Source organism: Labeo rohita, chromosome 4 (assembly GCF_022985175.1).
Source record: "Labeo rohita strain BAU-BD-2019 chromosome 4, IGBB_LRoh.1.0, whole genome shotgun sequence".
In the NCBI taxonomy this organism is placed as follows: Eukaryota; Metazoa; Chordata; class Actinopteri; order Cypriniformes; family Cyprinidae; genus Labeo; species Labeo rohita.
This window is the reverse complement of record NC_066872.1, coordinates 26,436,871-26,449,064: the sequence shown is the minus strand read 5'-3', so window position 1 is coordinate 26,449,064 and position 12,194 is coordinate 26,436,871. Positions and strand designations below refer to the sequence as shown.

The 12,194-nt window shown below is 33.2% G+C and overlaps 1 protein-coding gene across 1 annotated transcript in view; it reads left to right on the top strand.

The window, feature by feature from the left end:
* Window positions 1-6,226: 6,226 nt before the first annotated feature.
* slc35e3 (solute carrier family 35 member E3) overlaps window positions 6,227-12,194 on the top strand; it is an 8,829-nt gene continuing 2,861 nt past the window's right edge. The window contains exons 1-4 of the mRNA XM_051107003.1: window positions 6,227-6,892; window positions 7,866-7,976; window positions 10,344-10,502; window positions 10,851-10,933. Coding sequence (XP_050962960.1) covers window positions 6,479-6,892; window positions 7,866-7,976; window positions 10,344-10,502; window positions 10,851-10,933 — 767 coding nt within the window. The 5' untranslated portion in view covers window positions 6,227-6,478. The remainder of the gene's footprint in view (window positions 6,893-7,865; window positions 7,977-10,343; window positions 10,503-10,850; window positions 10,934-12,194) is intronic.

The window sequence follows — 12,194 nt, the reverse complement described above, 5'->3', positions numbered from 1 at the left end:
GATGGCTCCGGTGGCATAGGTAGTAAAACATATAGCAGGGACTATTTAAAGCGTCTGACCCAAATTCCACTCCACCTTTTGCCAGATTTGTTCTTCTCTCTTTTCACATCACATATCATATTTAAAAGCATTTATATTCAGTAAAATGAAGGAAATAATCCCAATAATCCCAATAAGGTGGCATCAATTTAATAATTTTATTAAAAATGATAATTTGCACTCAAAATGTGTTATTACTGCATACTGTTTTATAATATACTACAACACTGAGGTGCAAATATCTACCACTTACATTAAGTAGTATAAATAGCATCTAACTAATATTATTGCAAATAAATGCTGCCTTCTTTTAAGCATGTATTTTTCCCCTCTCTTAAATTTTGTTGTGTTGTACTGTTATGTTAAGTTGTGTATTGTTCTAGCTTAGGATCCAAACCAAATTTCCGGAAAAGGACAATAAAGCAGAACTCTAACACTAACTTTGAGAACTAAGAGAAACTTCTTTAACGTTCACCACTGAATCAAATAGAGTCTGATATTAGCATGCGGCTAAGCTAATAAATCTGCACAAATCTGTGATAAAATAGCATTTTAGTAACGTGAAAGTGAAAGTGAAGAGCATTTTAATAAAGTGAAACAATGTTTACTGACACCTTTCAGTACTGAATGTACATTTAAAGCTCATTAAAGTAAATTAAATGGAATTTTGCAGAAAAAGACTGTTGAAAACTCTTAATCGTTAACTAAGTATATAGTAAAAATCTGTACATAATATAACAAATAAGTATATATCACCGCAGTTTCCAACAGAAATGTCAACTGATTGGCACTAAAAGAGATTAGCAATTTTTTTTTACCTCAGAACAGATGAACGTGCATATGGTACATTATATGTGACATTGGTTTTGTACGTGTCACCGCAGTTCTAAGTTGAAACGTCCGTTGAGTGGTGCTATAACTCTAATGCTCTGTGACGTTTTACAATAATGTACCATTTGCACAACACCTAAACCTACTCAATAGTATGAACAAAAGTGAATTTGATATTAAAAACATAATCGCAAGCATGCTGTTTTAGCTTGTTTTTCAATCTCTTATCTTTATCATGAGTCATGGTGGCTGAGCAAGCTTGTTACATTCAGTGTTGTGTCCATTTTCGAACCCCTGCTAAATTATTACATATTTTGTCATTAGATCAGGTAGTTCTTATCACATTATTTTAGTGTCCTGTGTGCTACCCTGGTGTTTATGACCTTGTGCACGATCGAAATGCAACATGTTTTATGGAGAGGCTACTTATGATGAACTCTAATTTATCATGTGACTTTATATTGTATCACCAGTATTACTATGATTGTTGTCAGTATAATTTAAGGCAAAAAAGCAGATTTTGAGAGCTCATATAAACAATATATCCCGAAATGAAATAAAATGACAAGTTGTAAAATATACAACCATTGCGTAATAACGGAAGCCATGTCACATAAATAGCTAACTAGGTTTTGGGACAGAGTTTGAGTGTGTGTGGAGTTAGGAGGAGTTTTGAGCTGTCATTCACTTGCTTGTATTTCATTACCAAAAAGGCAGACCCTGTCCTAAACATACAAGCTGTTTTCATTCATTTTATTTTCATGTTGTCTTTCTGTTAAACTGCTGATCTGGCCGCCACAGCCTCATCTCCCACAATGCAGCTGCGAGGACAAACATAGTTTAAATGATACCATGTAAACATCGTCACAGGGCAAGTGTCAATTGTGTATAAAGTGTTACAAAACTACAGGATATCTTTTTAATTGAAAAGGTTAATGCTGAGTTTAATAAGAAACCAGATTTTCCTATCACCTCAGGGCCAAAGTACCAGGCTCGTAACTGCCTAGACCATTGAAACTAGTAAACATCATTGCACCATGCCACATTAAGTCAGCATTAAGTTTTTCAAACTATATTTTACCAAATTTTAGCAGAATGTTTATACTGTCATATAAATTGAAATTAGTGTAATTAAAATAATACTAAAGGAATATTAAAAAGTAAAAGTAAAGTTCAAAGTTTTCAAACACCTGATTGAGTGTTAACTGCAATATGACAATAATTCACCAGCTGAGCTACAGAAAACAGAAAGGAAACAATAAAGAAATGTGTTGCTTAGTGGCTCACTAAGGCTGTAATATCCTCATATAGACTGTAGGGAGGGAATCTGGTGTTTACAGGCTGGAGGGATTATTCATATTTGGTTACGAGAAAGAACGACGAATGTAAATCTATCAAGGCCACTAGTAACGGCACAGATCTGAACTTCCTTGAAATTCAAATCAATACAGCAAGTAGCAGCTCATCCTCATTTAAAAAGTCAATTAAGCCCCCTTAATGATTCAAGAGGGAAACAATTTCATGCAGATGCCTGGAGATGAACGATTGCTTGTGGCATCCATAGCTCACTGAATGACTGAAAACACACATTCATTTGCGATGCACTGCTGGTAGATATATCACACTAACACACTGTCTGCAGGACAAGTTGTGCGTGCATGCAGACACAGTTAGAGGCAACTAATACATCTTTACTCATGAGCTATTACAGTCATCAAACTAGGGAAAGAGAGAGGGAGAGAGCAGTTTCGGGAGAAATCAACATATTGATGTGGTAGGGAATGTTGCATATTGATTTTGGGAATGGGTCCAATTTTTACAACAAAAGACATTTACATATTTAGGAGAAGTGTGCTGTCTGAATTATAACATCTCACGAGGCAAGAGTGAGTTAGTAGGACTGTGCTGCCACCTATTGATGACATTGGGGGTCCAGAATGAAGGTCAGTCTAATAAACTATTCTCAGCTTTCCATTGTTATGGTCAGTGTACAAATAACAAAAATTATATATCTAAATGTTATAAATTGTCTATTTTTTATCAAGTTCCAACACACCTGCCAGTGTTTTTCACTTCATCCTGAAGACTTTTATTAGCTTGTTCAGGTGTGTTTGATTAGGGCTGGAGCTAGTGGCGCTGCATCTACATATGCCTACTCCCATACTACATAGTGGACGAAAAACAGTATGTGAGGTGAATAGTGCATACTTAGGTCAGTGAAAAAGCCATGATGGAAGACCTGTTAATTCTGAAGCATGCATCTGATGGACACTTTACTATCCCATGAGGACACAGGAAAGAATTTGTTGGTCTATACCATTAGTCCACTAATATAGTCCAGTTGAAGGAGTGAAAGAAAACGAGCGAGCAAATTTGGACCAGCAGTTTGGAAAATAAATGAACTGATGATTGGGGGCGCCATCTTTTGGCGAGATGGGGGAATTCATTTGGCACGACCCTCACAGTGCATTTTGGGTATTTGCTGGCCGTTGCGTGTACATTAGATGCGCATTATGGAAATGTGTGCACTCAATAATCATTGTTGGGGAAAGTTACTTTTAAAGGTAATGCATTACAATGTTGCATACTCCATAAAAAGTAACTAATTGCATTTGTTACGTTTTAAGAAAAGTAATGCATTACATTCCTTTGCATTACACTTTTTGTCACCTGGGCTTGCGTATTTGTTTTTAATAACAAAACCAGCCAAAAGTTATTTATTTTGGGCAACTGTAAAAGCCCTTTCACACCAAATTAACAATGCCCCAGTCTCTGCACCTCACTTCCGCTTTCTCTCAACATGAAGACAGGAGAGCTGCCAGTCAATAAATGAGCAAACTTGTGTTACCTATTTGAAAAAGTAACTCAGATATTTTATTGTAAATTACTTAAAAAATAAGTAATCTGATTACGTAACTAGCGTATTACTTGTAATGCGTTACCCCCAACGCTGACGATAATGTCCACTATGGTTTCGGCAGCCACTACAAATTACTTAAAAATAGTGCCCTATTTAAGGCACTATATATAGTGCCTATTCATTTGGACACAGCTTGTGAATGGCAGTGAAGTGATGCAACTGATGCTGTAGGTCAGTTGACAGTGACAGCTGTCAGTTGGTGGTTGTAGACTATACAAATTTAATTCATATTACACACTATATATATTATAGAACATCATATATAGAACACTAATGGTCACAAAGTAAGTTTCAAACCAAATGTAGTGTATAATTTTAGATTTTTTAACTTATTTTTGGGGGGCTTTTTATTGCAATAGGACAGCAGAGAGATGACAGGAAAGAGCTGGGAGGAGAGAGAGGAGCAGGATCAGCAAAGGACCTCAAGACGGCAATCAAACTCGGGTCACCGTGAGCACAGTTGTGCCATATGTTGTCACACTAACCGCGAGGCTATTGGCGCCAACATAATTTTTGATTTTGTCCAGATGCAGGGTTGAAGGCCTCTGCTCTAAATTAATAAAACAGGAGAGTTGAACAATTAACCAATTTTAGAATTTTCACATTTTCAGCCTAATTGCCATTTATGCTTATTTCACAGAAGTGTGTGTTTCTTTGCTAACTTTCATACCATAATAATTAATTTTGGATGATTAAGAACAAGAGCTCAATGGTGAATGTTCCTCATTTTTCTCCAGAGTAAAAAACATGATGGATGCTACATATTACACTTATTATATTTGGTAAAACAGATTTATTTTATATCTATTTTCGCCACGCATTGTTTACGGAGATTGTTTTTTGTATCTTGCTCTGCTTGTAAACAAGACGCAGCACATCCAGGTGCGATGCCAGAATGCTGGCTCCTGCGTCAGCAGCACCATATGATTACATCGTAGTACTCTAGTGAATGCATGTCAAAGACTGACATAGTAGAGAGGAAATTGTTAAATAAAGTAATTATTTTTCATTAAATTAAGATTAATTGCCACATGGACTATTTTTAACAATGTCCTTACTTCCTTTCTGGGCTTGAACGTGCCAGTTACATTACTGTCTATGCAAGGTCAGAAAGCTCTCAGATTTAATCAAAAATATCTTAATCTGCGTTCCGAAGAAGAACAAATGTCTTACGGGTTTAGAATGACATGAGGGTAAAGTAATTAACAACTGACTTTTAATTTTTGCCTGAGCTATCCCTTTAAGCCTGATTCTCATAGTTCATTTGACGCATTTACTATACTCTAACAAGTGGAATAGTGTAATTTTAAAGAAAATGTGCAGTACAACATTGCAAGAAAACAAACATTGGCTGTCGGCTCCTGCGTCAGCAGCACCATACGAATACATCGTAGTACTCTAGTGAATGCATGTCAAAGACTGACATAGCAGAGAGGAAATTGTTAAATAAAGTAATTATTTTTCATTAAATTAAGATTAATTGCCACATGGACTATTTTAACAATGTCCTTACTACCTTTCTGGGCTTGAACGTGCCAGTTACATTACTGTCTATGCAAGGTCAGAAAGCTCTCAGATTTAATCAAAAATATCTTAATCTGCGTTCCGAAGAAGAACAAATGTCTTACGGGTTTAGAATGACATGAGGGTAAAGTAATTAACAACTGACTTTTCCCAGCAGGCACACAACGTCATAAGACACTGATATTCGGTTAAATTTCGGTTGTGACGTCGGCTGACCAAAATTCAGTGTAAATTCAACGTTTAATGTCAACGTTAAATTGATGTCCAATACCAATGTCAGCTGACGTTGATATTTTGTTGTTTTTAGGTTGTGTAACCAAAATCCAACATTAAGTCAGCGTCAAATTGATGTCAAATACTGACGTCAACACGATTTTTATTCTCAACCAAAATGCAACGTTTGTCTGACATCATGTCCAACGTCAACCTGACGTTATATAGACATCCGGTTAATTTTTGTGTGAGCTATCCCTTTAAGCCTGATTCTCATAGTTCATTTGATGCCTTAACATGTGGAATAGTGTAATTTTACAGAATGTGCAGTACAACATTGCAAGAAAACAAACATTGCACTGAAGACAGTGATTCTGGACAGCTGTGATACACAAAATCGTATTTGACAGGCAATAAAAATGAATATGAGAATGATCTTGATGATAGTGTGACATATTATCAATGAGTTTATAACCAAAAGAAACAACTAAGACAAAAAACTGTACAATATGGACTCTTCATGAATCTCTGCCTACTCTCTGCCCACCAGACGGCGCATACGAGCAGTGACGTGGCGTGTCACTAGTATACGGCTGTCTTAAGAAAGGTAACCGTCTTACTGCGAAATTCTCGCACATGCGCGTTGTTGCTATTATTTTTGCACACATGTGAATCTCGCGAGAGTTGCACCGCGGATCGTTACCTTTCAGACACGTCTCTCATTTGAGAGCGCCGGGTCGCGTTTGAGTACGTCACGCCCGTGTGTTCAGTCTGAATTCGGCTTTCCATAAAGGACAGTCTTATAATGAAAGCCGCTCCGAAGCGCTTTCACACACTCAGCCACAGAAAGCGGAGGAGTTTTATGTCTCTCTGCTGATGCAGTGCCAAAGCAGACACCTGAAACAGTTTCTCCAGAAATATTTGCCTTCAGAAGACTAAAAGTGCGTCTGAATGAGCTCAGCTATGGCGACCCGACTCTCTGACTTCTTTGGAAACAGCCGGATAATTGCAGGACTGCTGGTCAACTTACTGTCGTCGATCTGTATAGTGTTCCTAAACAAATGGATCTATGTGCACTATGGCTTTCCCAACATGACCCTGACTCTCATTCATTTCGTAGTGACATGGCTCGGGCTGTTCATGTTCCAGAAGATGGATATATTCGCTCCCAAGAGTCTCAGACCTGCTAAAATCATCCTGCTTGCTCTGAGTTTCTGTGGGTTTGTTGTTTTCACCAATCTGTCTCTCCAAAGCAACACTATAGGAACATATCAGCTGGCCAAGGCCATGACAACACCTGTGATCATAGTCATCCAGACCATGTACTACAGAAAGTCATTTTCCACAAAGATTAAACTGACTGTAGTAAGTGGCTTTTCATTTATTTGACTGTTAAAAAAAAAAAAAAAAATCTTAAAATATCTGTTCGTATATAATGAAATCTTAGACTGCATTAAAAATCTGGAAATAAACAAAAATTAAAAATAACTTTTAGTTCATGTGTGTGTGCAATGGAAATGATTCAAATATACACCACCGTTCAAAAGTTTGGGGTCAGTAAGACTTGTAATAGTCTATAAAGAAGTCTCTTATGCTCATCAAGGCTGCATTTATTTGATTAAAAATATAGAAAAGAACAGTAATATTGCAAAATGTTTTTACAATATAAAATAATGTTTTTTATTTTAACATACTTTAAAATAGAATTTATTCCTGTGATGAAAAGCTGAATTTTTATCAGCTGTTACTCCAGTCTTAAGTGTCACATGATCCTTCAGAAATCATTCTAATATGCGGATTTATTATTAGAATGATCAATGTTGGATAATATCAACAGTTGTGCTGCCAAATATTTTTTTGGAACCTGTGATTTTTTTTTTTTCAGGATTCTTTCATGAATAACAAGTTTAAAAAGTACAGTGTTTATTCAAAATATAAATATTTTATAACAATGTAAATTATTTATTATTAACTTTTAATAAACTTTTAATTATTAACTTAATACATCCTTGGTGATTAAAAGTATTAATTTCTTAAAAAAAAAAAAAAAATAAATAAAATAAAAATGTACTGACCCCAAACTTTTGAACGGTAGTGTATAGTAGATCTCTATACAGCAACTGCGTAATGTAATCATGTGTGCTGATATTATTAATGAGTGCTATTATAACTGTAACCTGATTTTAACCATCATTTCTATAGCGTGCCATGCATCAGTTTGAACTATGCTCTGATAATGGCAAATCATGGTTACATGCGGTAATGGGGTCAAAACAGCTATTTTACACCACTTCGTGTAATTTCTTTTTCTTCTTCTTCTTTTTTTAATATTAAAAAGGTGCCGATCACTTTAGGGGTCATACTGAACTCTTACTATGATGTGAAGTTCAATCTTCTGGGGATGGTCTTTGCCACACTTGGGGTCTTTGTAACCTCGCTGTATCAAGTGGTAAGTATTATTGTATTTTCACTTATCATTATTTTAAAAATGTCATGTCCCCCAATATAGCAATGCTGGTATTTTACTGTATAGCATATGACATTTTCAAATAACCTTAATATAAAATGTATACAGGAATTAATGCTTATCCATCAAGATTAAATTATATTGACCATATTTGTAAATGATGTTCGTTTGAACTTTCTATTCATCAGAGAATCTTAAAAAAACAAATGCATCATGATTTTCACATGCGTGTTATGTAGCACAACTGTTTTCAACGCTATAATAATTAGAAGAAAAAATTCTTGAACTCTAAATTAGTGTATTAGAATGATTTCAGTGTATTAGAAGGATCATGTGACATTGAAGACTGGAGTAATGGCTGCTGAAAATTCAGTTGTGTCGTTACAGAAGTAAAGTATATTTAAAATAAAAAACGGTTTTTACTTTGTAAAAAATATTTAAGGATATTGCTGTTTTTACTATTTTTTTTTAATCAAATAAATGCAGATTTGGTGAACATAACAGACTGCAATAAATAAATAAATACACTGCTGTTTAACAGTTTTGGATCAGTAAGATTTTTAGTGTTTTAGTGTCTTATGCTCAAATTTCAATTTATTTGATCAAAAACACATTATTGCAATTTAAAATATAATTTATTTTTGTGATGCAAAGCTGAATTTTCATCAGCCATTACTCCAGTATTCAATGTCAAATGATCCTTCAGAAATCATTCTAATATGCTGATTTATTATCAATGTTAGTAACTGTTGTGTTGCTTAATATTTGTTTTGGAACCTGTGATACTTTTTTGAATTCTTTGATGAATATAAAGTTCAAAAGAACAGCATTTATTCAAAATAGAAGTCTTTTCTAACAATATAACTATCACCTTTTTATCAATTTAATGCATCCTTGCTGAATATAAGTATTCCTTTCTTTCAAACTAAGAAAGAATGAAAACATTTACTGACCCAAACTTTAAATGGTAGTGTATATTGTTACAAAAATGTTTGTAATTGCTGTTCGTTAATGTTTTATTCATCAAAGATTCCTGAAAAAAAGTATTACAGGTTCCAAAAAAATATTAAGCAGCACAACTCTTTCCAACATTGCTAATAAATCAGGATCATGTGACATTGAAGACTGGAGTAGTAATGCTGAAAATTCAGCTTTGCATTACATAAATAAATTATATTTTAAAGTATATTAAAATAGAAAACCACTATTTTAAATTGCAATAATATTTCACAATATTACAGTTTTTTCTGTATATTATTCAGTTAGGACTTTTATATTATATTCTTGAAAAAAAAGTATTATAGGTTTCAAAAAATATTAGGCAGCTCACCTATTTTCAACACTGATAATAAATCAGCATATAAAAATGATTTCTAAAGGATTAAGTGACACTGAAGACTGGAGTAATGATGCTGAAAATTCAGCTTTGCATCACAGAAATAAATAATATTTTAAAGTATATTAAAATAGAAAACCACTATTTTAAATTGCAATAATATTTCACAATATTACTGTTTTTTTCTGTATTTTTAATCAATTAAGACTTTTATATTATATTCCTGAATATTAGTATTACAGGTTTAAAAAAAATATCAAGCAGCTCACCTGTTTCCAGCATTGATTTCTGAAGGATCATGTGACACTGGAGTAATAATGCTGAAAATTCAGCATTACATCACAGAAATAAATTATATTTTAAAGTATATTAAAATAGAAAACCACTTTTTTTAAATTGAAATAATATTTCCCAATATTACAGTTTTTTTCTGTATTTTTACTCAATTAAGACTTTTATATTATATTCCTGAATATTAGTATTACAGGTTTAAAAAAAATATCAAGCAGCTCACCTGTTTCCAACATTGATAATAAATAAGCATATAAAAATGATTTCTGAAGGATCATGTGACACTGAAGACTGGAGTAATGATGCTGAAAATTCAGCTTTGCATCACAGAAATAAATAATATTTTAAAGTATATTAAAATAGAAAACCACTATTTTAAATTGCAATAATATTTCACAATATTACTGTTTTTTCTGTATTTTTAATCAAATAAGACTTTTATATTATATATACTAAAATATTAAAATATAAAAAATATAAAATATTGTGTGTGCATGTATGTGTGTGTGTATGTGTGTGTATGTATATACATATATATATATATATATATATATATATATATATATATATATATATATATATATATATATATATATACTGAACTACTTAAAACAAAATTTCATAAATCCCAAGATGACATTCCTGAAATTTCCCTAAATAATTACTCATTACTTCACACTGCATCTGAATGGTGTTTTAATAATTTTTTTCTTCCATTATAGTGGGTTGGTGCCAAACAGCATGAGCTTCAGGTGAACTCTATGCAGTTACTGTATTATCAAGCACCCATGTCTTCAGCATTTCTCTTGGTCCTGGTGCCATTTTTCGAACCCCTCACCGGAGAGGGTGGTATCTTTGGCCCCTGGTCATTTCAGGCACTGGTAAGAGAGCTAGCAAGAAAGTGCCTGTTCTTTCAACGGCTCACACACTCCCTCTGCACATATCCAAAGGAATTTCTTACATATACAAACACACAGTCACAGAGAGCGCCTTGTGTTTTTGCCTAGATTTCCTTGGGTGGGGGGAAGTAAAAATGCTTATATATATATATTCCCCCCACTGAATAAAAGTTCACATGTTCAGTTTATGGCTGTAACTATTACTAGGTGAATATTTCTTTATTTATTAAACAAAATTATTGTATATAGGATTCGGTTTTGAGTATTAAGATGAGTTGTATTATATTGTATTTTAAATGGTTGATTTGTGATATTTTTCCCTTCATCTAGGTCATGGTTCTGCTGTCTGGTGTTATTGCCTTTCTGGTCAATTTGTCCATTTACTGGATCATTGGGAACACGTCTCCTGTTACGTATCCTTTCTACTAATTCAGTAAAATATCAGTCATTCAGCTGGGGCTGTTTCTTTCCGTTCTATATTTGGTGCAGAACACACCCTTTAGACAAATATCTGAAAACATTACTCTCTATACATAACTTCATTGTTTGTTAATTAAGGGGTTAGGTATATAATGCAAGTAAATGTTTATATACATAGACTGAGCAAAGCTTGGCAAATAGTTAACATGTAGTTAAACACTTGTTGAATAATGAAAGGGTAGGCTGTAATTCAAAGCACATTTTTTTTTAGCCCTGAGCTATACTGACAACATTTCATGGTTTGAATACACCCATTGAGTGTGAGCTCATTAGTGAGACGTTTCTCAAAGTAAACAGTAGAGGGAGCACTTTATCTGTTTACTGTTAAACTGCACTTTTGGGTTACTTATTATTAGGCAACTAAGGGTTTTCAAACTTTTCTTAAAGCCAAGGATGTGGAAGTATGATAATCTTCTAGTTTATGTGCTGGTAGCGCTTTTTCTAAAATATACTGGCAACTATATCATTTTTTTTCATGTGTAAAATAGATCATTTAGATAACATGTTTGCAATGTTTTAACAAATTCAGTTACTTTTAATAAGTGCTGGGTTGTGCAGTTTGTGACGTTTATTTAGAATATTCATGTATCGATATAAATAGAAGTTACTGAGTTATTTAAGCCAATTCCCAGACTCATGCATCTGGCACTTGCTAATAATTCATGTCCATTTAAGTTGATGTTAACATTGATTTATCAATCAGTATTAAAATATAGCATCTGTTATTTTATCAGTTTTTAAAAATTGTAACATGAACTCATTTACTCATATATTGACACAACTCATATTCAAAAACAGCATTACACTTATTTATAGAATTGTAATAGTGCTGTCAAATCGATTAATCGTGATTAATTGTATCCTAAATAATTTGTTTTCATATGTATATACAGCCCCATGCACAAACTTTCATTTTGGATGCGATTAATTGCGATTAATCGATTTGATAGCAAAGATTTTTAACCGATTAATTAAATTTATTTTCTCAAGAATGATTTATCCGTAGATCAATATTAAAAATAACATTAACAGATTTTACTTTAACATATTTATTAACTATTTTACATATCGTATTCGCAAGATAGATATATTCATAAATCATTATTAAAATGAACTTATTTTATTAACAGAGTATACTTTTTATTTTTAACAGATTTATTAACTTTTTTACAAGACTGTATATATTCCTAAATC